Source organism: Tetrao urogallus (genome assembly GCF_951394365.1).
Source record: "Tetrao urogallus genome assembly, chromosome: 6".
Lineage (NCBI taxonomy): Eukaryota > Metazoa > Chordata > Aves > Galliformes > Phasianidae > Tetrao > Tetrao urogallus.
This window is the reverse complement of record NC_136819.1, coordinates 48,858,189-48,884,793: the sequence shown is the minus strand read 5'-3', so window position 1 is coordinate 48,884,793 and position 26,605 is coordinate 48,858,189. Positions and strand designations below refer to the sequence as shown.

General features: G+C 36.1%; 1 protein-coding gene across 1 annotated transcript in view; it reads right to left on the bottom strand.

The window, feature by feature from the left end:
* Positions 1-26,605, bottom strand: part of WDR25 (WD repeat domain 25) — a gene marked incomplete at both ends in the record, with an annotated part of 54,728 nt that overhangs the window by 14,737 nt on the left and 13,386 nt on the right. Inside the window, 2 exon segments of the mRNA XM_079536935.1 lie at positions 548-678; positions 9,097-9,244. Coding sequence (XP_079393061.1) covers positions 548-678; positions 9,097-9,244 — 279 coding nt within the window.

Genomic DNA, 26,605 nt, shown 5'->3' with positions numbered 1-26,605 from the left:
AAAAAAAAAAAAAAGAAAATAAAGTTAACTTCACAGAATCATAGAAATACAGAATATCTTGGGTTAGAATTGTCTTGGATTGGAAGGGACCTCAAAGATCAGCAAGTTCCAACTCCACTGCCGCAGAAACTTGAAGTGAGCTATTAGATTAATTTAGTTCAACTGAACATTACCCATATTTATAGAAGGAAACAATAATTGTGTTCGTTTTGTGCCATGTTTATCTCTGTGCTTCAAAAACATTACAGAGGTTCATATAAACAAATAGCAACAAAATCAATGACAAATGCAAAATTCTTCAAAATAAGATTTCATCAAAAGACCAGGATATTGAGCAGCTTAGTGATAATTGCACATTCAACCCAGGAAACATCCACAATATGGTAGAAAAAAAAAAAAGGAAAGGAAAGAGAGGAAGAGAAGGGGAGGGGAGGGGAGGGGAGGGGAGGGGAGGGGAGGGGAGGGGAGGGGAGGGGAGGGGAGGGGAGGGGAGGGGAGGGGAGGGGAGGGGAGGGGAGGGGAGGGAAAAAAGAAAGATTTCCATTACCTTACAAATCCTTATATCCCATGCTTTAACTTCTGGACTGAATCCTCCACAAATGAAAACATTTGAATCTGTAGGGTGGAACTTCAGTGTGCTGATTCTAAATTCATTTTTACTGCTGATGATTTGCCTCCCTAAAATAAAGTGAGAACTGAAAATTAGAATTTGATCAAAAAAAATGAAACTAATTTCAACCAAGTTTCAAAAATACCTAGGTTGTTGAAGGTGAATGTTTCTATTTGAACATTTCAAGTGTCTGGGACTCCTCTGGTTTTCTGAAAACATAAGATTGAAATCAGTAATTTCTTCCCACATTAAACAAATCCTGTACCACTGACTGCTTTTTACTGACAGAACTTTTTACTGAGAGGAGAGAATCAGAGGGTTGGCAAACGAAGGAAAGGAGCACCACCAAAGTCCCCATTCAGCTGATAAGGCTAAACCTCCAAATCTAATAGAAGAATATTTCCCAAAAAGAAGTCACAGTCTTTCTTTTATCAGTGGGATGAAAATAATAACCATAAGAAAAGAGTACTGGCCGTGTAGAAATCCCACATTCCAAAATGTACTACAGCTATGGAGTGGTTTATATTTCTGTGAAGGGAGGACTGAGCCTCCAACTTGAAAGAAGGCAATAATTTGCATACCTTATGAAGGCAATAGCTGTTCCCATGGATACACTGTTCCCAACATTTAATTGTTCACACTAATCTTCACAGGATCCTGTGGCTAATATCAATTGTATTGTACACTCTTTCAAAGACAACAGAATTTGTCAAGGTTAATTTATAGGAATTTTCCACAGTCCACTGCCTTTGTTCTAACAAATTCATGACATTAATGTACATTCACTGAACTATTATTTTTGGACTAGCAGCATAGATAAATATTTCATTTCACAATTTCAACTGTGTGTTATCTTCCATATATCAGATGGAGAAGCCTTTCAGTATCTAAAGGGAGGGCTATGAGAAAGAAAGGGGCAGACTCTTTAGCAGAGTCTATTAGTGACAGGACGAGAAATGGTTTCAGACTAAAACAGGAGAGATTTAGGTTGGATATAAGGGAGAAGTTCTTTACAATGGGGGGGGAGGGGGCAGGGGGAGGCACTGCAACAGGTTGTCCAGAGAGGTGGTAGATGACCTGACCCCTGAGACATTTGCTGGAGAGGGCTTTGAGCATCTGATCAGGTGTAGGTGTCCCTGTTCACGGCAGGGGAGTTGCACCATGAGAATCTCTTCCAACTCAAAGAAGTTTATAATTCTGTGATTATAAAGTTACAGTGAAGAAGCCACTGGAGAAGCTAAAGAAAAGCTTATACTATTACAAAGCTTCTCAAAATATTCATTAATCCAGATTTTCAGCAAGTGAGAGACGCCTTAAGAGTCTTTAACAACTGAAAGTACTTTGAGCTAAAAACATTAGTGATGGGTGTAAATACTTCCGGTTAGGTCAACAACACTGAAAATTTAGCTTTTTTCATGCTTACTTTATGGTTTAGAGCCAATTAATTTGATTTCATCATCAGTTCCACTTTCACCATCTGCTCAAATAAGCTTACACAGTCAAGAGAATAAGGCTTGTCAAATTATTTACTTGTTCATTGTAAAGAAAAGAAGAGATGGATTGTACTTCATCACGTGTGTACTCTTTGAGCTGGCACTGGCAAGGAAAATAGACTGCAGGGATTTTAAGGAGAGGAGTTTGCTGCTCCTCTCATGTTGCACATGAACATCGTTTGCTTTTTTTTTTTTCCTCCTTTTTTAACGGTTCAATCTGTGTGATCTCTGATCATCCATGCAAGATCTAAAGGTCCTCTCTATCACTACTGAGGGGAACGCTTAATTCAATCCTCAATATTCCTTCCCCCAAAAGAAAAAGAAGGTCACAAAGACAGCAGAGGCCTTCTCTTCAAAACGTGTGCAATACTGATCATCTTTCTGGGAGCTTGTAGCATCCTAACAACGAGGTAAGAGAAAAAAGACTCCATGGAAAAGGAAGAAGTTATTAAAATCATCTGTAATAGGAGCAACAAAACGTTACTCTTATCTATGCCACTAACAGGCATCATTTGAAGGCTAGCAAAAAGCTGCATAACTATGCATCTTACTCAGTCCTACAAATTACTTGAAAAAAGTTACTGAATTTGCACGCAGGGGCTCTCTAGTTGGTTTAAAAGCACTTTGCTTCCAAGGAATTATGCTTGTGTAAATTTAACAAACAAAGGAGTTTAAACCATGCTTATATGGTACTGTAATCAGAAATTAGAAAAAGTATAGCCTACTTGTACTACCCTTTTCAAACAAGAATTACAACATGAGATCAAGCAGTCTGATCAAGCATACCATTCAAACAGTATTGCATATATATGCAAGTCGCTCTGAAAGTAGTGCCTCCTTTTTATTTCCATGGAAACTACAACAGATACAAAGAGCACAAGAACACAATTTGATAGGGCAGTTCTCAGCTACAAAACACTATTTCTCAACATAGTCACCACCATTAGCTGTGCATTTTCACCAGCCATGAACAACAGCCTGCATGCTGCGCTCATAAAAATCTGCATCAGTGGAGGTCTGTCACTGTCATTATGCTGAACAAACCCCCCACCACCACACTGTGCTCACATCCACTGTTTGGTCTCCATAAACATTCAGCAATGTCAATGGGTACAATTGTTTCCACATGGAGGAACTTAGTGACACATCTTTGTTTGCAACACAATGTAACTGAATATTGGCAGGAAGGTTCAGTCTCTACTACCATACAGCCAACAACCTTCTCTGATGTTGTGAGCCAACAGAATAAGCAATACTTTTGCAGCAGCCCTCATATTTAAAGATCCAGTGGAACTTGTCATCTTGAACGCTGAAGAACATTAACTGCTCAACAATTTACTGAGATCTAGTTTTACCTCCACAAGACTTCTGTCTGTTAAAATTAAACACACTCAACTTCTGGGGGCCTTATTTTATATACTGCAAAAGATGTTCTTTGAGCAGAAGACTCTGCAATCTGCAATAGAGTACAATGGTTGTAAATCAGCAAGCTTGTATATATCTTTATTGCATATGTATTTACTGCGTGTTAGTTCCTACAGATAGTGTATCAAAGGCCTGACCAACTCATCAAGTACAGAAAATACTATTTTCTGAAACTTGATTTGGCTAGGGAAGACACATGTCACAGATCATTTTCCTCAGTGAAGACTGTTATTCTAAAGCAAACAGTTCCCTCAATCTTTAATTTTTGCATTTTTAGTAACAATACCTACTACATCTTTGCATTGTGTTTTGTACAGTACTTTAATTCAATTCTTCATTCATTAAAGGCTCACCAGCAACATACACAGTATGAAAATATCCTTAAAGAGATCCCGAACATATGTTTCTGCTCATTTTATGCTGCAACCTACTGTGAAACTGCTCAACTATGAAATCAGATATTTTAAAGGCTATTTAACATCGTGAATTTTTCACAGAACATCAGAACGGTTATCGAGCACAGGATGCTTCTGTAACTGTGCTGAGTGGTCCTAAGGTTCACACTCCTACCTGCATAATCCAAAACATTCACTTCCATACACTAATCAGTAAAGAAAAGTGGCAAGGACATGAGAGTAATTTTGCAAAGTAGATTAGATTTCCCTACTGTGTTTACAAAAATACATGAGACAATACTTTAAAAAAAAAAATCTCATTACAGTGACAACCTCTCTCTCATGTACAACAGTGAGAAGAAAATTAGATTGATCAGACATGATTCGTTCTTAACAAATTGATGTTGGCTGTTACTTGTCCCTCTTATCTTGCTGTGCTTACAAATTGTTTAGTTATTTCTCCAAGGAGTAAAGTTACACCAATTACATGTATTTCCTATTTGTTTTTCCCTTACGTAGTCATAAACTTCAACTATTAAATCTTTTACCTTTTGTCCTTGGAAACATTTCAAAAATAACCTCTCCCCCTTCTTAAAAGGAATTCACACTTCTGAATATAAAGACTAATGAAGTGCTACCTCCTCGCTGGAGGATGACCACTAATGCATGTTCAACATATTACTCAAAACTGCTGGATTTTTGGGTGGGCTGTTGTGACCTCTCAAACATGCCCATGCACATTCAAAAGGCTAAAATAAAATAAAATTATCTATTAAATGTTATTTTTTGTGAGATGTCACATAAAATATTCATGCTAGTACTATCATGCTATTCATGCCTAGTACCATATACACAGTAGTAGAAAAAAAAAGGTAGGAACAGGAGGAGAAAGTCACAGCACTCCCAACTTGATGTTTATTTACGAACACTAAATTTTCTATCTGAGCAAACGGAATTACATTAGCAATAATCTTGTTATAACTATAGGGCTAACAAACTTGAATAGAAAAGAAAACAGAAAAGTAAATGTGGACCATCCTCGTGAAGGTACAAAATATCCCATTAACAAATTCTCAACATAATTTAAAATAAAATAAATTTAAAAACAGCAAAAAATAAAACCGATGCAAGTGACCAACCCTATCTCACCACATAAATAAAAAATTTCTTTCCAAACCAATGACTACATTTCAGTGCCCTGCCTATGGAAATGTGAAATATTTCAAAATAATTTAAATTCCCCTACTGGAACTCTGAGCATGTTACATTTGAAATCAAGCTCGGTACATGAAGAGAAATACAATGGTAGGTTTTGGCAACTTGGGAAAAGTGCCAAAGTTTCTTGGAACATTCCCTCTCTCATAATATTAAAGAATGAAAAGTATCTATAATACGCAGATAATATTAATCCAGCCACTGTTCTGCCTATGCTATTAGTGTTTGCACTGTTTCATTTGTGACTAATGAAAAATCCACTTACGAATAAAATATTCCAAGAATAAAATAGATATAAATAACTTTTAAAAATATAACTCCCCTTCTAAAATTGGTAGAGAATTTGCACTTCATTTGGATGTAACAGAAGCTAAACGTCAAACGTGTCTGATCTTGAATTGTTTATAAAATAAATTTTGTTAGAATAAAATGTTCAGTGCTCTCTCAGAATATTAATTGCTATTCGGTGAAGAAACAAAACACTATCAGAATTGTCACTAGTAGAACAGGAATATAAATGCACTGCAAAACGTACACAACCAAGGAGTCCTGTTGGTTCACATGCTGCAGTACCAGTATCGCATTTCTGAAACCTTTCAGAAAGTTTATTTTTATAATGAAAAAACACAAGTGAAATAGAACAATTAAAAATATCGATCATTATTCTTCACAAGCAACTCATTTTTTGGATTTACTAATATTTATGAACATCCATACTGCAGCTCTGAACTTTCCCCATGCTAATTGTTGCCACAGAACTGCTCCCATGAATAACTGAATTCCTGAAATATTTTATGCATACTTCAGATCAGACCTATACTCTGCAGAATAGAAACTGTTTCCATGAAAACCAAAGGTGTAGAGAGTCATAACAGGTGTTAGGATAGTGAATGACCATTTATGATAATAAAAAATAATCTATTAAAAATGTCTTTAGAAGATTCAAAAAACGTTTATTTTCAAATTCACTAAACCAGGGCAAGTTAACACTTTGTACCTCATTACTTGAATTCTCTTTGTTCCCTGTTCTTCCCCATAGAACCACTGACCCTGAATCATAGCACAGTACGCTATGGAACAGGTTGCCCAGAGAGGTTGTGGATGCCCCATCCTTGGAGACATTCAAGCTCAGGCTGGAAGGGGCTCTGAGCTGTGGGCATTCATTGCAGGGGAGCCGGGCTAGATGACCTCTAAGGATCCCCTCTAGCTCAAAAAATCCTATGATTCTATGAACCTAGCAAGTTGGACTTTCAGTGGTTATCTAGTCTAATCCCTTACTCAAGATCAGATCTAGTTGTGGTAGGTTATGTAGTTCCGAAGTATGGAGACCTCATGGCCTCTCTAGAATGCCTGTTTTAGTGTTTGATGACCTTGATTTGAGACAAAGTTCGCAGTATGCCTATGTTTGTTCTTCATCTCCCATCCTTTCAAAGAAGAGCCAGTCACTGTTTTCTCTATGATGGTACTTCCCGTTGACAAACCTTCTAACTGGTTGTCATTAGACCCAGAACAAACAAAATGTTAGGCCATAATTTTCAGTTAATAAGGCAGAGAAAAACAACTCAAAATGCTTCCTTCAAATAAATTAATAAATAAATAAACAAACAAACAAATCCCCACACCTTTAAAAGCCATTCTCTATAGTCTGTGAGGTTTCTTTTGATGAAAAAGATGTAGCAGTTTTTACAACACGTATGTAATATAGGGAAAAAAAATGTACTGAAAATTAAAATAAGAAAGATTAAAATTCAAAGTTGACTAAAATGTTGAGACAGAACAATATGCACAAGAAATGAGCACAGAGCCTTAAAGACAGCATTATTTATAAAATCCCATCAGTACGCATTTACTGCATTTAAGCCCATTGCTAGTTAGTTCAGTCTAGCTATGGAAAGTAATTAACAATGATGTCCAAAAAAGCATATAAAAGTCCTCTGTGAAGAAACAGTTCTACCATGTATCTGAAGTTAATCAAAGAAGAAATCATTTCAGTACAGATGAACAGCAAGGAGGAATGAATGATTCAGTGAATTAATGTAAATCAAAATCTTATAGCAGCCTTAGAGTTTTTCAAATGGAAATGAGTCTTTTTATATCAAATTTATTTGAATTCCAAAGGCAAACTGCTTGCCCAGTTTCTTTGGAAAGAATTATCTGAAATTATGAAAAAGAGTAACTTTACAACAGAGAAGGAAATGGCCTGGATGTGTATGAAATCTGAATAAAATTCCTATCCCTTACTCTCAGTTTCCAAGTCAGGTGAATATCAATGAAAGCCAGTTCGAAATATCAACAGTAGAAATGCAGTTGACAGAAGAAACCCTGCATTCATAAAATAAGGCAATAATGAACACCCTCTATTTTAAATGATTCTGATAACTCACTATGCCTTTGAACACAGAATTTACTCATGCAGTAAGGAATAGCTCAGAGGTCAGTAAGGAAAGAGCCAGCTATAAGCTCAGCTGTTTTGAAACTCATGCTAAAAATTATGCTAACAATTGCTATTGTTTCCATCACCTAAAAACACTAGAAATACCTTCTTTCTGATAAAATAAACAACTACCATTCCATTCCTGGACAGTTACATGAGCAATTTTCAAAATTAAAATAGATCATTACAATTATGTCCTTTGGAATTTTTTCAATAACTTTAGGAAACAAGACTTTGCCCTGGCTGTCCTTTCAAATGGCTCAGGCACATAAAATGTGTTCTGTCACTATAAATCCCCTCAGTGACAGAAGCCATTCTGTTCTAGATTTATAAGCACCCCATCAAAAGTTAAATCCACATAGATTAGTAAATTTCAGTTATATATGAGTCTAGAAACAAGAAGACTGCTACAATTAAGGCTGAAAATAAGATAAAAAGTCTTGTAGTATAAATGGCTTGGTATATTACTTCATGTAACACTACTACATCAGATACATAACATTCTTCTTACTGTTAAAACCATGAATATTCTGAAAACACCAATACTGTATAACTGTGTCACATGTTTTACAGTATCTCCCTTCCAGCCATCACTGAATTTAAAAACTTCTTTGTGTGAGAAATAGCGAAAAAAAAAAATAAATTCCTATAGCATGGAAGACAACCTTGCCTTGATGTGAACAATATTCACAAATTTCCTTAACCATTTTCTCAGCATTCCCTGTTTATTCAATTCTCTGGATACTTCCATACAAATTCCTTCTTAATTTTATATAAGATAAAACCCTCTTAAACAAAAGCTTCTTGTCATTTTTGTCTGGATGTCTTTTGCAGTGTTATACAAAAAGCACTGCATGTTTGCAGAGGTAAATATTTTAAAACAAATTAAGAAGGAAAAATAAAAAATTGCATCTCTTCAATAAACCATTTGAGGCCTAATCCCACATTTATACACACACAGATGTGCTGTTACGAATGGTCCCAAAGAACACCACTGTATGAATGCTGATAACATAGATAAAGAAGTAATGCTCACAGAATCCATTTGGCTTGTGAAGGAAACGTGAGGAGGCAGAGCATTAGTTGAATATTAATTGTTGAGTTCACAACGTTTAAATTCCCAATCAAATTCACAATGCAGATTTAATCTCAAATTTCACATCGGAATTTGTGCTTCTGTGCTCTGTAGTTACATACAGAAGTCAATGTTAAGGGGCTCTGCAAACACTTTAATGAATAACTGCAAAAGCATAAAAACCACTCAGGTGTCATTCTGCCTACATTCTGTGCAGTATCTGACAACAGAAATTGCGTGTGGTCACGAGGTTAGAGTCATTCTGGTCTTTTTAAGAATCTTAAACTACCCTTAATTGTGAGAAACTTTTTAATGAAGGACATTATCAAGAATTCTAACCGAGATCTATAGATTTTATGCATGTTTTCAAACAAAGCTCACAAGATCCAAATCTATCTACACTCAAAGGTGACAAATACTGCTAAAATGTACCAGTATGTGGCCTTTACCTGTCTCCACATCTGTTAGGTGCAGCATGGAATCAAAGCCGCCACTGAGGATCCTTCTTCCACAGGATGACCACTGGGCAGCTCGGACAGCACAGGAATGACAGGAAAACGTCCTCAAACAACCACCTGTGTCCACAGCATCCCATACCTTAAAAAAAGATAAGGGCAACTTGGATTGTTAAAAAAGAATAATTTAAGTGTACCGATAACTAGCTAGAGCAAATCACTTTCTGACTAAGAAAGCTTTGCATTCCAAATGCATATCTGTTAAGCTGTAAATATCTGTTTGAAATAATTGCATGGTTGATTAGAATTAAGGCATTTTATTAACAAGGCATGAATATATAATGCATTTCCATGACTTACTTTATTTCTTAAAACATCTCTATTGCTCTCAGTGGCATTTTGTGTTATAATTTCCCATCTATATTTCTGCTCTTCTGTTCACAGATGCATCTAAATACAGTTTCTCATGTTTTCTTTGAAGTTTTTTGCTTTTATCAGACCTTCCTAGCAGATTGCAGCTTCCACATCTGCCTATAAATGGGCTATAATCATATTTCTCAGACTTGCAGTTTGGAGTTTTAAGTAGAATTTGTCCTTAACTTTGCTGAGGAGTCATATAAGAATATCATCTTAGAAATATAAAGAAAGGATCAGCCTAAGCCCTCATTTTTCAGTTTATTTCGGACCAAACTAGATCAATGCTCAGCACTTCTGAAAATCTCATTCTAGTAGTTATCTGCTTATTTTTATGTAACAACTAACATTTGCAGAATACAAATAGCTCAATTCATACTTTAAGAAGCATTTTAAAACATAAATTGTTCCCAACTAAGACATTTTAGAATACAGAACTTCTAGATGTAATTATAACTTCGATTACAGCTGTTATTTGGATTGTCTAATGAAATATATACCAACTTCTATAGCACTACTAAATCCTCAATTTTATTTCTTCTAATATTAATAGTACAAATAAGTCAACACTTTGGTAGTGCTTCATGACAGGTTTATTACAGTATCAGTCAGAAAGTAAAACCCAAAGCAATTTATTGCTTTGAAGTCACCATTTTACTTCACTGTACTTCTCTTGGTAATTAGTCATTTCCACCCTTCAAAAACTAGCATATTTTAAATAACATTGCTTATGAGCTTGGAGGGTTACTCTGAATTTTGTCTAATCTAATTAACTAAATTTTAAGATTGCTTATACAATACTGGGTACACACTAGGCAATTTGCAGAATATAAAAAAATGACCTTTTTAATAAGTGAGACCAATTTCTACTTTTAGATATGTCTACATGAGTCAGTACTGAATTACAATTGACTGCATGTCTGTGCCTTTCAAAAGATGTTAAAAACAATAACAATCCAGTAAATGCAAGAAAAAATAGGTATGCATATTGTAGCATCAGCACAATTCACAGAAAAACATATGCAAGAAAGGAGAAACGAAAACTTCTGGTCATGCATTTCTATTTTGAATTCTATTTTTCCTCACACTGGACAAAAAGGATGCAATACCATTATTAGACAGCCTATACTCAGAAGGCAGTATTACATTATACAGAATTTTTTCATCCAAGGATCTTCTAGCACAGACTATAGTTCTGCAATGCAAAGTAATCAATTACTATTAATTACTTGAATAGCCCGTTAAGGCTGTAACTGTGATGGCCATATCCAAAAAAAGAAAAGAAATCAGGAAAATGTAATATTAAGCTGCTTTTGAAAGCAAGTTTCTCTGCTTTAATGAGTTTTAATGATCATTTCAAGCTTCATAGTATTAGAAAGGGTTAATTGCGTCTTGGAGTGCTTTTAATATGAAGAAGCTAATGAATGAATCCAGATGAAAGGAAAACAGGTAGCACATGCCTCAGATATTTTTCTGTCATGTCTCCCTGATTAAGTATGAAAACTTAATTTTCACAAGAAGGATGAAGTAAAGCAAGTTCTTAGCACTAGCCTGATTAGGGAAAAAAAACAACTGTATAAATGGGAAAAGTGCAGCCTTAAAACTGCACATTTCTCTCCATTTTTTGAAATGGAACTGATTGACTCATATGGATGAGACTACCAACCACATACCAGGGGAAAGTCACTCAATAACATATTTCTCCCTGCAATTATATTCTTTATCAGGTCCTTTTGCTCAAGCAAGAGCGGTGTTGCAATGCCTTCTGGTATCACAGCAACATGGACAAGGCAGACTTGACTGAGGACATTCACTTAGTTTACCTACCAATTAACATAGAATTGTGGACTCATAGAATCACAAGGTTGGAAAGGACCTACAAGACCATCCAGTCCAACTGTCCTCCTGCCACCATTGCTACCACAAGCTACTAAATCATATCTTATAGCACCTCATCCAGATGCCTCTTGAACAGTGCCAGGGACAGCAACTCCACCACCTCCCTGCAGGCCATTCCAGTGTCTGACCACTTTCTGAAAGAAAATGTATTTCCTTACATCTAATCTAAACCTCCTCTGGCACAACTTTCCATTGTGGCTGTTTGTTGCCTGGGAAAAGAGGTCAAACCCCTCCTCATCACAACTTCCCTTCAGGAAATTCTTTACCAGGACCATATGCATTGCAGGGGGTTGGAGCTGGAGGGGCTTTTAGATGTCTTCCAATCCAAGCCGTCCTATGATGATTCTATGATTCCCTTTCACATGTCCTCCCACTTGTCCTCATGTTTCCTCAAGTATGCCCTTGCATTTTCTGCACATAGTGGCTGCCCCCATCCCTAGCAACAGCAGATGGGGTCATCCTGAAGGAATTTTTCAAATCTTTTGTCTGGTGGCTGTACTTCAGTCTAACATTAATACAGTAGTGCGTGTCCCATTTCATCAGCAGAATAATTTCAAGATTTTAAGTTTCTGTGTTCATTTTCCCAGGACAAGGGAAGCTCTACTTGCTATTTGCAAGACAGGTATTTGATATTTACAGTTAGCTCCTCAGCAATCACTTAAGGGACACAGTCATGCCCACAAAATGTCACATAAAGGTGAGCCATTGAAAATCAAGACACAGAAGTGCGTGCAGCACTGAAAACAAGGCAATTAAAGAACAAGCTTTGCACATTCTATACACATAAGAAATTACCAAAAAGTGAGAACTATGAATGCTTAACTGTAATAGAATGTCTCTAACCCAAGTGATGAAAACTCTCTGTGCTTGAAAGCAATAGAGATGTTAACTGAGCTATGAGCACAAATGGAAAACCTACTGCATGTCATTACCAAATTCCATTAAAGGATCATCACAAAGACGACATCATATTTGCATTCTTAAGTAGTTCTTCATTTGTGTGGTATGGTTTTTCCACTGCTTTATCAAAAGAAATTAAAAAGGGGGGGGGGGGGGGGAAGGTTTTGCTAACAAGAGAATTCCATATACTCCATCAAATGCTTCAGATGATTGCCAGCTCCATAGCTGGTGCTTATTCTCTATGGGCATCCACACACATTAAAAAAGGAAGGAGACTGCTGCAAAGGGATGAATCTTGTTTATGCAAGATCACTTCTCTCTGAAAAACATTCAAATGTCAGATTAACAGATTCTCCAGGATGAAAAGTATTTTAGGGCTTTTCTTTCAACCGCCTAAGCGATTGTTAAGTAGTTGAGGAATAATTTATGTGTAAGTCTTTCTAGACTTGCTTTCTTTGCTTTATTTATATGCTGGCTCAAGCCAGTATAGAACAATATGGCTAAAATGAAAGTCTAAAAGACTGCATTGATGTATCCTGCAGAGCTGCAAAACACTCAACGTGATGCCTGAACATGGAATCACATTCTCTAAATTACCATGGTAAATAATAAACAAACATTTAATATCAGTTAATCATTTAACATCATTATTTAAGTGTAGAGCACGACAATTGTGCTGGTTACAATATACCCACCAGAATTCAGCAACAATTTTTTTTTCAAGTCTCGATGAAAGATACATGACAAGAATTCCCTAGAAATAAAGGACTATTAAAACTCAGCATCTAAGAACGGTGTATAAAAGTCAGTACTGTTATAACTACAGCTTTAATCTCAAAGAAAGTGGTTTTAAGAAATTAGTCATCTTAAAATTACTTAGATTTATTTTATATACCAGATATTGCTGACCTCTAGGCATACTAGTAATATAAACCTTTAACATAAAGCTCTATAAAACAAACTTACAGATTTACATGAAATAAAGGATTACATATTCAATACATAATAAAATACTTAGGCAGGGGGGCAGTTCACTAAAAATAAATACAGGCTGAGATATACATATTTTTCCATAGGTGTTTAAACATGTATGCCAACCATTATAGGACTAAATGCCATCACATATCTGTGTGGAAGGACAAATCTATATTCAATTATCTTTACTGAGAGATCAATTGTTCTAAGTGTTGCTGCTTCCTTCCAAAACTCAGTTCTTATTGACACTCAGTACTATTTCTACCTGAAATAAATTCTCATTAAATCTGAAGTTGCTCTTTTATGTTGTGATGTTAGTTGTGATTTTAATTGCTGAAGTAAAAAGTTGAAAGCACAAATTTCAGCCTGCTACTCTGAAAACTTTCCATCACACTTTCAAGCAACATTTTACATTATAAACCAGTAACCATCCATCCTTTCCCTTCACAAAGAACCCCCAAAACATTAAAATACGTGATTGCCATGAGTAAAAAGCATACATCATTGTATTAACTTCTTTAAATCTACGATTACAAATGAACTCTCCAAAATTTGAAAGAGAAACAGCCAAGATACAAAGATTTGAAATTAGCTAATTATTTTCAAAGATTTTCTTCAGTACATTTCTGGAATTAATGTATCATGAACACCTCAAACACATTTTTTCCAATTTTGTTAAAATTGGCTTTAATGTGTCAAGCTCATTCATTTTTCAGTATTAGTTCTTGCTCTTTTGCGATTCACTATTTATAACATTGCCCTTCCATTTCTTTCTCCATTGACTGCTTTCATTACATTTCCTCTTCTATTATAGAAAGTATGGTGATTATATGGTTATCTGATAGGATTAATATACAATGCCAAAATGGCAGGTATGAACTGCCAAGGGACAAATTATACCAGTGATATCATTTGAAAAAAAAAATATATCTGATGGATTTTCTAATTCAATTACTTTTTCATATTCCGCATCATATTTGGAAATAAAAGCATCAAAAGTTGCTTGCTTTCCTGCATCATTTGAAAACACTGTGAAAATTCTGCAACTATCCTTTTTGTCCTTCTCACCTTCAAAAGTCCATAAATTGTATAAACTAAACAATATAAGAGACTTATGACAGATTATATGTTTCTGGGTTCTACTATTACCTGTCTGAAAGCTTTCAGGAAAACAGCCCCTGAAAATCAAGTACTTTGTGTTGAAGTTAAAAAAATTCTCGAGGCAAATCACAAAAGACAGGATGAGAGGGTAAACATTTGATACTCAACTAAATAGCAGGCACAGAAGAATGCTGAGGGGTGTGCTGTACTATCAGCTAGGACACAGAATAAAGGCTTTTGTCATTGACTGGACAAACTAGGCTTTAATTCCTAAGTCACAGCATTGTAAGTAGAGTAACAAAAGTTGTGAGAACTAATCTAACACGTGACTGATGAATTAGGAATTGAATGTGTATCTTTCATTGGCGTTCTGTGATTATCTATTCTGTGCTGGCCTCCAAGCAAACTGGATTACAGAAAGTAAAATATAGCCACCTTAATTTGAGAAAGAAAGAGATGCATCTACTCAGGCAGTCAACTGCACAATGAAATCAAGAACAATGATTTAACTGTGATAAATTAGAGGTTAGAAGTATCAGGCAGGAAGTTGTACACATTTAAAATTTGCATAAATAAAAGAATTTCAGCAGAGACAAGAATAATAAACAACAAATTAATTTCAGGACCATGCACAACAAAATTTAAAAAATTCTGAATGCATCAATTCAAGCTAGTTTCAGCAAAACATCCGTATTGAAATAATAGAACTTCTTTCCCCTTAAACATGCTATGTCATTCTATCTTAATTATGAACTTCTTCTATCAATGGCTCCTACTCCACAAATGATAAAAAAAATTCCAGATACATAACCAAAATGATACTGTTTAAGAAACAGTCCTGTGCAACTATGAACCAAGGGTCTGGAAAAACCAAGAGCCCATATCAGGTTTTATATGTATTAAGCGTTATATGCTATTAAGTGTTATGTATTAATCAATTTTCAATTAAGTAGGATGCAAATAGATGTTCAGATTGTTATACAGAATATCATTTAAGGGCATACCACCTTCATGTGAAAGGTAAATGTCCCTCAAAAGAGCTTTTCAGCAGAATCTATAAAGCTAAAGAAAAGCTAGCACATTTTCAAATGTTATGAACACTTACTGTTAGAATGTTTAAAAGTGTGCCAGGGAACATATTTTAAATGACATCCATTTTTCTAATCTAGACATGGTGTAAAAGATACATATCAACGCTGTCACTTCAGCAAGCACTTAGTAAATTCCACTAGCTTCCTTTTTGGAGCTGATCTATTTCAAAACACTATTATTTTATCAATCCAAAGCAGTAGGACAAGTGACTCAAAGAAATGCCAACTTGATTATTTTTTTAATATCTGATTAAGAGTTTGTATTTGGAAGGTTTATTACTGAAATACTCTCACTATGGTAGAAAGGAGGAGAACGGAAAGCAGCAAAACATAAATTAAATTAGCCAAGGCAACTAGCATAAGGTCTCACTTCATTTTTCAACAAAAAGATAACATTAAATTGTTTCAAGTACATTTGTTAAACCAATGAGGTGGAAAGTGTCTCCTTATAAGAGAACAGTACGTTAGATACTAATATAATAGGTATTTTTCTGTTGAGGATTTCATTCTGACAGAAGCATAAAGCAATTACCATACCTCATACCAGTAGCATACTGCTAACTTGGTTAGCAGTACTAATAGAAACCAGACAGCAGTATGAAAACTGATTTTGCCAATCACATAAAGCCATTATTTATTGTTCAAAACAATTACCAGGAATTCAACAATAATTTCAACAGTGATACATTCAAAGAGTTACAGAAAGTACCCAGCCGGCCCACCAACTGACAGCATCTGGCCACCCTAACCTTCAGGGCACGATGGATGTGATTACAACTCCCAAGCAGCCCAGCAAAGAGATAGGGAAAACACAAGTGCCATGAATATTGTGGTCTAGAGGCTTATTTCCTAACAGACCAGAAAGGCCACAGACCTCAAAGTAGAAGAAAGTGTCCAATGCAAAGTTCAATTTTACTGGATTTGGTGTATGTGTTGCAACTGTCTTTCATTTGGGTAAAATTCGAGAAATCTGAGAAGCTATCCAAAATTTCCTAATCACTGACCAGACAAGGTATTCGTCACTTTTCTCACAGATCTCAATTACCTGGATGAACATTGTCACTGTTTATATAAGCATAAATATTGGTACTTGAAGAGAGAAGAAAGATCTGTTATGATAGGACGAAAGGCAATGGTTTCAAACTAAAAGAGGAGAGATTTAGGTTTTTGGGGGTTTTTGTTTGTTTTTTGTTTGTTTTTTTCCTGTTTTTACAGTAAGGGTAGTGAGTCACTGGCACAGGTTACCCAGACAGGTGGTGGGCACCCTGTTCCTGGAGATGCACAAGGTCAAGCTGCATGGAACTTTGAGCAATCTAACCAAGCTGAGGTGTCCCTGTTATTTGCAGGGGAGTTAGATTAGATGACATTTAAAGGCCTCTTCAAACTTAAATGGTTCAATGATTCTATGACTCTAAGACCTAGAAACCTTTAAATGCTTATAGAAGCACTATACACACAAGGTCTTTTCCAACCTGAACAATTCTATGATTCTCTGAAGCTTTTGGGTCAAGGCATCGACGTTTTCAGTTGGCAAGGGAACAGATGAATTAAGTAGAATTCTATAAAAAAATAAGTTAAAAAACCACAGCTAAAATCCAAAACTGCTATGAATCTCATCATATACATCATGGGAATGTCCTTGGCAAAGTCTTAATAACAGCTATTACGCTCAGCCTGAGCTGAGAATATACTTAATGATTCTGTACTGCCACAAATAACCTTCAGCACAAGGAAAATCTGACCAACAAATCAAATTAAAATACATAAACTGGCTGAGATTTTGTCACTAGAAATAATTAATACAGCTTCCATGGGAGTCTTTGCAAGTCATAAGTGGCAAACGGAGCTCTTAAGAGAGATGTAAAGAGAGAGATGTAAAAGAAAAAAAAAAAAAAAAAAAAAAAAAAGGATTAATGGTAAAATACTAAATGGTAAAAAAAAAAAAAAAAAAAAAACACTATCTATGGTACACGGATATTTACTTTAACTAGCAAGTTAAATTTTATATTTTCACCGTACCAAAAACTAAAATATAATGCTACTCACTGTATTTTTGTCAGAATGAACTTGGTTTATAAATGGAAAAGTAAAGAGAGAAGTAAGAGAGCATTGCCATGAGTAAATTCCTATTTCTTGGACATAATTTATTCCCAGAACTAGAGAAAGATAAGATGGGAAGCCAGGATAAGATATTACTTTCTGTTTGGTATTCTTTTTTAATCATTAATCATATGAAGATTCTAAACAAACAAGCTCAGTTCACCAACTTCTCACAGCCTTTTCATAGGCAGTCCTTCACCTGAGGATTTTTTGATAACACAAACATTTCTTGACTGGGTGAAATGCTGCGGAACACAAAGAACACACATATAAATGTTGGGACATGAAAGATGAGAACAGAAACAACGTATTTAAACTCTTGTTTAATGTAAAGAAAGTGGTGCAACACTACTTAAATTGAACTTTCCAAATAGAATTAGAATCACAGAATACCCCAAACTGGAAGGGACCCACAAAGAAAATCGAATCCAACTCTTGGCTACAAACAGAACCACCTGAAAATCAAATCATGTGCCTGAGAGAGTTGTCTAAATGCTTCTTGACCCCTTGCAGGCTTGGTGCTATGACCACAGCTCTAGGGAACCCATTCCAGCTTTTTTTCATTACTATTATTTTTTAATAACTTTTGTTTGCTCAAAAGTTACAGGCACAGTAAATACGGGAGCCCAAATAAAACTGTCAAGGTATGAACAAGCTCAGGATGACAACTTGGCCTTCCAGGTCATTTATTTGGCAACAAAGTGAAAATCATCAGAGTTACTCAATATCAGCTATATGTGAGTGCTTTCATGACATAGCAACTCATAGAAAAACTGTATTTCTATTACATCATAACTGCAGAAGTGACTGCTAAATCTGTCATGACTTCACCAAACTATTTCCATTCAACACCTAGGGCTTTACAAAAATAACAAAGCTGAATAGGCACTTTCCTTCAGACTGCTTTCACAAAACAAAACAAGCACTGGGTATGAAATAAATCACAACACTTATTTTCAGAGTCACACATACACAAGAAATAAAAAAAATGCACCATTAGAAATCTTCTTCTTCCTAACTGGGAGCCAAATCAACTTAACACACATGTAAATGTTATTAAGTAATACAGATAAGTTTTCATGAAAACAAGTTACAACCTACTATTTCTCAGACTACTTTATTATTGCTTGGAGACAAAACATGTAAGTATGGAAGATAAGCTATATACAACAACATCATCATCTAACACTTCCTTTATTTGACAGAAAGACAACTTAGAGCATTTGTTATATTTAAGAAACCAACAAAAAAAAATTAAGACAACATAACTTGTATTGCTACAGTCTGTTGTGGAATGCAATTATGAGAAGGTAAAACTACTCTGATACAAGCCCTCAGAGATACTATTAAGATGCCATTAAAACACCATTATAATGTTAAACAGCAAAACAACTTCATTACGAGTCATACCATCATTTTAAACAGCGGAACACAAAAAAAGGCCAACTAAAATCAGACAGACTAACTACCAGTTCTAACCATAATAAGTATTCTAAGTCAAAATAACTACGTCATCCTCACTTCGGGTCTTCTATTTTGCAATTTTTAAGTTTGTTAATCTTCACTAGCTTATGTAAGAATTAAGGTCTGATATCCAAGGTGGCATTCACAAGAGTTGAGGAAGCTGAGAGAAGAGGGTTGTTAAACTAAATGGCAAGCCTCTGAGTAGAACCAAATATCTGGATTTCAATCTCTCAATATTATTCTATCTACTGTAAGTTACCCTTCTAACTGACGAGGTCTTAACAACACAAATCATTTATCATTAAGCAATTAGTAGGTTTATACGTACATTGCTAAATGTAACATTAAGAAAACCTGGTAAATTTATGTCCCCATGATGAGCATTTGGATGGAAAAAATACCGCAGGATGACTACTATATTCATTAGGTATATACTGATTTATTCACCTTCAGGCACTGGAAATGCCTCTCTGCTTAGATTCTTAGATTCTTTTCTTCACATCAGAAAGATTGTTTCCCTCAAAAACCTGAAGATAAATTCGGGTTATTTCAGCTGCACTTCCACAGCTAATCAGTTGCTGCTCTGATGTAGCTTTGCCACAGTGAAACAGATGCTGAATGGCTACAGAGATGGGAGAAATGCCAGTCAGAGCACTGGTCTGGTGCAACACTGAAGGGATACACGATATCCACAGAGCAGAAGCATCAGCATGGCAACCAGCCAGTTCCTCACTAAATACAACTTTAAAAGTGGATACTATTAGAGAACACAGAAAAATCAACCACATCTCTTTTCTTTGAATATTTATGAAAAAATTTAAAAGTGAAGCCTAAGTGGCTTTCAGTCTGTTTCCATAACTGAAAGACTCCCCTGGGAAGGACACAATATGCAGCTACCTTAAGCCAACTGTCAAATCACTTGCTATTCTTAATTACTTTTTATGGATTCTTTAGGGGCAATCTGTGTTCCCAAGGATACCATAATCATAGGCATAAGCCATTACTACTACCTGTTGAATGGTACTTCTACAGCATCAGCACATTACTGAACTACAATTGCTGCTGTGCAAGGTTTGACCTATCATTTGCTATAGAAGTACTTAAGCTTTGAACCTCTTAAACAAAATACATTAAAAAATGACCGATTGTAAAAACAGTTAACTTTTCAACACGGATAACAACAGGCTGAAGGCAGGAGCAGAGTGTGACTTGGAACCAGTGCATCTTGTTTCAGAAAATTGATTCCCGACCTTATGGAAGTAAAAAGAGCAGTATGAACAACTAGCTTAATTTTTGGTAATATGGACCAGAGTTTAATTAATTTGTTGGTTAGAATTTATAAATCCCTTCAAAACAATCGTTGTGTAGTTTTAACATTTTTATTAGTAACATTCTGTTACAAGATTAAAGCTGAGAGGAAGTGGACATGTTCATTTTCATTACTCTTCTGTATATTTCCTACATTGCTGAGATCTTCACAACTCTAGCTTTCTTCCTTGAAGCCAAAACATTATCAACAAGATTCTTCTGAAATCATTTCCTTTCCCTCGCTTTAGACTGTTCATTTAAAAACTTGGGGGAAATTACAGCAAAAGATTAAAAAATAAAAAAAAAAAAAAAAAAAAGGATTCCTTCTGCACAAGTATGTATTTGTGCTTTATATCTTTATATCAAACACATTTTAAAAGACTACAACAGTTTGCAGCATAAATTCTTGATGGAAGGAGACAAATGTCTGAATAGATGGATGCTTCTTTTGAAGTATTTTGGCAGACAGCTAGACTTCAGGATTGCACAAGTTTTCCCATTCCCTCTCTGCTCTTCAAAAGGAGAAATACCTCTGTTTAAATTGTATTGCAGCAGAAACAATCTTTTCCCAGCCTCCCTTTCAAGACCCATAAAAATGCCTTATCCCTAGATGGGATGAGATCCCTCTGAGCACAGCGTCATAGCTGTGAGCCTTGTAGCAGATCAGCAAGTTGCTGGCTGCACAGCCATGCAGCAAACACCCAGGCACTGAAATGCCAACTCCTCAGGCCCTATACATCAACTCTGTTCTACACAGCTCCACTGCCAGTTTCAGTCCAAACTATGCAGTACCGAGTGAAGTCAAATGAGCTGATCACATAACACAGCACTTCTCTCCCTGAAAGGCAGCAAAGCCACAACCTTTGAGAGCTACACAAATAAGGAGGCACTGAGAACTGCAAAAAGTCAAACATATATCAAGGTGTAATATCCACGTTGATGTGGATTTTAAGATATTTGATTTCAGCTATATACTTTAGTAGACATATTAATAGTTAAGTCAAGAAAGCACTAAACAGGACAATTGGTCTCAATAGCTTACTTAAAACAACACAGAATATTTTTAAATGACCGAAGAATGCACTTACAACTGATTTATCTAAGTGACAAAGGCCTCTGGATACAGGGTTCGGTGTCTTCACTCCCCTAGAGCAATGTTATTGCCACCTAACACCTTCACTTTGCAGTGGTGCACCATGTGGAAGCACGTACTTCTTAAGTAAATCAAAGAGCCTGACAATGCACAGCGCTAAGCTGCTTCCCAGACTCCTTGCTGATGCTCTCCTTATAGAGATCAAAACAAGATTCAAATGTAAGAATTCCTACTTAGATAATTCACTGCTGAATGGCTGAAGAGAGATTTTGTTCAGAAGAAAATCTGTTTTAAAAAAAAAAAAAAAAAAACTGTTAGATCCTAAAGCTGAAAAGCGTTACAGGATGAATAACACTGAGATCCAAGGGATTATGTTACAGATGTTTGCATTTACTGGTCACTAACAAGAAGTATCTCTAGAGTAGCAAGGCATGGGTGACCTAAAGACCTTGGGATTTCTCAGAATTTACATTTGGCTCCTGAGATATCAAGCATCTGCTCTAAGATCTACTGACTCGAAGCTGTTTGCACTACAGATGGGAATGGTTGTCTTCCAGAACTTACGTGTTCTTTAATGTATGCAACAGTGCACATGAGATGTTTTGTCAATTTATTCCCATCATTTAGATGTAGCAGAGAAATTGCAGAGTGGGACTCTCATCTTTTCCCTCCAGGCACACACCACTCCACTCAATTTTCCTCACCCAATGCAGGCATCACCACAACTACAGCCTGGCCCACCAGCACACATTGCAGGCCCTTGTGAGTGCCAGGAGCCCTTATGTGCCTGAAGGGAGTCTCATCACCCCTTCCAGCCTCCTTCATGCCACAGATTTGACTGTCACATTTCTCTCAAGCATTCTGAGTTCACTGCACTTTTTCCTGCTTTTTACACTCGTATGTATCCACGCTGAAGACAAGCACACAATTTTAACTTGTTCCTTCTGTTGGCAAAGCCCAGACCATCTTTATGCTCTCTCAGGTTAACTTAGACTTGACTAATCCACAGAAACTTTAGCACAAAAATACATCATCAGCTGCATCACTGTACTTTTTAAAACTGTTCTCCTTTCAAGTGAAGTGATTACAGGAGCTCCTTTCCTCCAATCCATTTGCACGACATCCACACAAATCAGTAGGTTTTATTGTTTTGGGGTGTTTTTTTTTGTTGGTTGGTTGGTTTTTGGGTGTTTTTTGTTTGTTTGTTTGTTTGTTTTTGTTTGTTTGTTTGTTTGTTTGGTTTTTTTTAAGGAAATTCAAGTATCTACACATTAGCATCTTTACACAAAACAGAACTGATTAGCTTTTGTTATTTTTCCTTCACACATCCACGCAATCCATTAGGCAGAAAAGGGCCCAGTACTCATATTTGCCATCTTCTGTGATGAGGCATGTGATTAATATTCCTCCCTGCGATGCGTTTTCATTACTATATAATCATTTAGACCGCCCTATAATGCTTCTGTACATGATTTAATCTCTCTCCTCCAAAAACCTGAGGAGTAACATGTTAAATCATTAACTCAACAGAAAATTACTGACAACAATCTCATGAAGGCCTTTATCCCAAAGGGCATCAGTAGATCAGTAGCAGTTCTAATGTACACCTAGTCAGCAGAGCTGGCTTTGCACGTTCACATACATTACTAAAGCAACACAGTGCGGCTACATCCACAACCACCCGATTGCAGATTCCAGAGTTCTCCATCCTTGGCACTGCAATAGCAAACACTTAAGAAACACAACTTTACATCAAAGACAATTTGGTTTTTGCTGCATATGAAGAGCTTGGAGAATGATACTTCACTATGAGATGTACTTCGTAATATTTACTTTATGAGTACAGTAGGATTACTGAATGAATATGAAAAAAATAATAGTGAATGCAAATATTTTAGGTTTGGCTTGAAAATTCTAGCAGTATTACATGCTTCTGCTTATTCACAAAATTTATGGAGATTAGTGATCAGTTCTCAACATATTCTTGATCAGTACTTAATTCCTATTAGGTACATAAAGACATCAAGGCTCTGGAGCATGTCTAAAGAAGGGCAACAAAACTGCGAAGGGTCTGGAGCAAAAGCCTTATGGTGAGTGACTGAAAGAACTGGGATTGCTCAGTAGGGAGAAGAGGAGGCTCAGAGGAAACCTCATCACTCTCTACAACTACCTGAAAGGAGACTGTGGCCATGTGGGAGTCAGCCTCTGCTCCCAAGCAACAGCAATAAAATGAGAGGGAATGACCGCAAGTGGCACCCAGGGAGGTTCAGGTTGGATATTAGAAAAAAAACATTTCTTCTCAGAAAGATTTATTCCAGAAGGGGGAAAACTTTAAAAGGGAATCTCTTTACTTTTCAATTAAATTTCTAAAAAAAGGCAGAAAAGAAAGATGCAAGAGAGAAGCCAAGAACTGGAACATAGGAAGGATTTTCTAGGATCTAAGAGGGTTTTTTTGGCTGTAGACTAAGCTGCCTTGGATTGTGTAATATTCTTTGCAAAGAAAAGCCATTCTTACAGAGAATGACACACTGAGCACTATGACTGAAAAAACCTTCTGGTATTATCATAAACCACATTTCTTTAGTTGGAGATGTCAACATACCTTTGTAACACTTTATAATGGATTACTACACTGTCAGTCTATTTTACTATTGCTAGCACTCTGCTAGGAAGTGACTACTTGCTTAAAAAAAGAAAGAAAGAAATCAAACGCTATAGTTTATGCATTAAACACATCATCCAGATGTAGCAGAGGAAAGGGAATGGGATAACCAGCTCTCCACGCAGCATTATTAGATGTAAGAAGAACAGAGGGGCTAAGCAACAGTAATACTAAGAATGAAAACTTTCTTATACTGCTAAATTTTCAGAAGTAAAGCACATTTTTCACAGTGGGTAAGACATTGCAGAAACATAAGTACTACCCTGAGTAATTATTGTTAATTAACTAGCAATGAGGCCCTATTTCCAAATGTGACATTTAAAACACATAATGTGATTGTGAATATTCACAAAGATAATTAAGTTCATCTGCTTCAAGTCTTTGATTTCAGCACATCTGAAAACACCTCTTAAACTATCATTAGACCTGTAATCAAGTATTTTGTTGCTCAGGAAAATTGGATACCTTTGCTTACCTGCTAATATAGTGATACACGTTCAAACACAAATACACGGCTTTGTTAAGAAACTCCCCCTCGGGCAAAAGCTGAGAAAAACACTAATTTTGATTGTTTTCTCTGAAGAGACAGTTAAAGCTAAGTTCCTTACACCACCACCATCAGATGAAAATGAAAACTACTGAACTCCCCTAATTGTACACAGACATAAGACTGATGTGCGCGATAACTGTTTGAAAATACTCCTCATGAAGCAAGGCATACAATAACACATATACGAAGAATACTATCCACATTATTTATATACTTTCTTCCACCTTGTTTACAGCTGAGTCAGGATTATTAGGAAAAGATAAATTACACCAGATTACAGGGATGAAATGCAATGTAAAGCACAAGGATGTTAATTAACATCAGACAGTGCACTGACAATATGCTGTTAGGGAAAAGTCATAACCATTACTCTCTTTGAAGACAGAAGGAGATTTTGAGCATCAACATTGATCTTGGCCTTGACCAACATTCTTGGAATGAACAACAACTGAAAATAGGAAAAAACTGACCCTCAAGAACAGAGCATCAAGCAATGAGACCTTGCTATTTTATCCATTATTCTTGTACAAGTAAAGAAAGCTTCCTTCAAACTGGGAAGGAGATAAATGAGTAACATGCTCAAAGATGCAGAAACATTTTGGCAGAATTCTGAAGTGTGATAGATTAAGTTCCCTCTGTTGCTCTCAAACTATTTGACACAGAGGATTTTAACCAGTCAAAGTAACAGTGTGAATAATAGCATGTTTTAAGAACATCCTACTGGTCTGCACCTCTCAATCCATTTTGACTAGCAACCTTGTTCTATAACTGAAAAGCGTCCCTAGCAATTCTTAAAATAATAATAATAATAACTAAATGTTCTGAAAATTATTAATGCCAAGAAACTCCTGACTGTCTAAAAAATGCTTACTGCTGCTACCTGTCTAAATAAATACACATTTAGTGCTCTGCTTCAAAGGTGCATCAGAAGCATTGGCAACAAACCACTTGGAGACCAAGAAAGAGAGCATGGTATTCATGCTTCAGGTCATTACCCTACTTTCAGCAGCAGCCAGCTGGATTTTTGCCTTTTCTCACTACGGAAGGGACAATACTCACTCAAAGCAACGCATATCCCTCAAATTCCCAACTTTGTATTGGAGAAGGGGTACCTCCCCTCTCTGATATGTTTCTTTAAGCTGTAAATGGGCAAAGACAAAAAAAAAAAAATGATTGTAAAGCCTTTGGACATGAACAGCTGTGAAAATCATGACCGCGCTGCCTTACAAGTTCTAATAAAGGTGATCATCAGCCAAAGTATCAAACCATAACTTCAGTTCTTCAAAGAGAGCTTGAAGCATGTATTAGGAAAAAAAAAAAAAAAAAAAAAAAAAAAAAAAAAAAAAACCTACCCAGATTTATAGATTTATCCAAAACAGAAATACAGCGGAGTAAGACTGAGAATATAGAAGGGCAAGAAAAGTCCATACTATGTACAAACACAGTGAAATACTGATGAAATTTGGAAAGTTTCATGTGAACCTCTTCTGTTCCAATGTAAAGTGGTCAACAGAATAAAACGGGCAGCAGGAGTCTATGTTGCACTGACATTACAAATAAATGGCAAGCCTAAAGCAAGTCAGGTCAGCCAAGCAGGTGTTAACTGAAGGCCAACTGCTATGCTACATGTCCAGCAAGCTACTGCAATTTTAGCCCCCATCAAAGAAGTGGGTATTCTCCAAAGGCTAAAAATGCTTTTTAGAATGGTATCGTTAGGCATTGTGCAATGTGAAAAGGAAGACACGTTTTAGCAGAAGGATAAGCCAACTACAGCAAACCATTTAAATCCTCGCCCATAGCTGTACATCACAAATACTAATCGTCTGAGAAAGAAAAAAATAAATCACTTCAGAGAAATTACCTGCTTTATATACAGTATTAGGTATATTTGGGGTGACACAGTTAAAGCAGACCAATTTGCTGCACATAATTTAAGTAACTCAAGG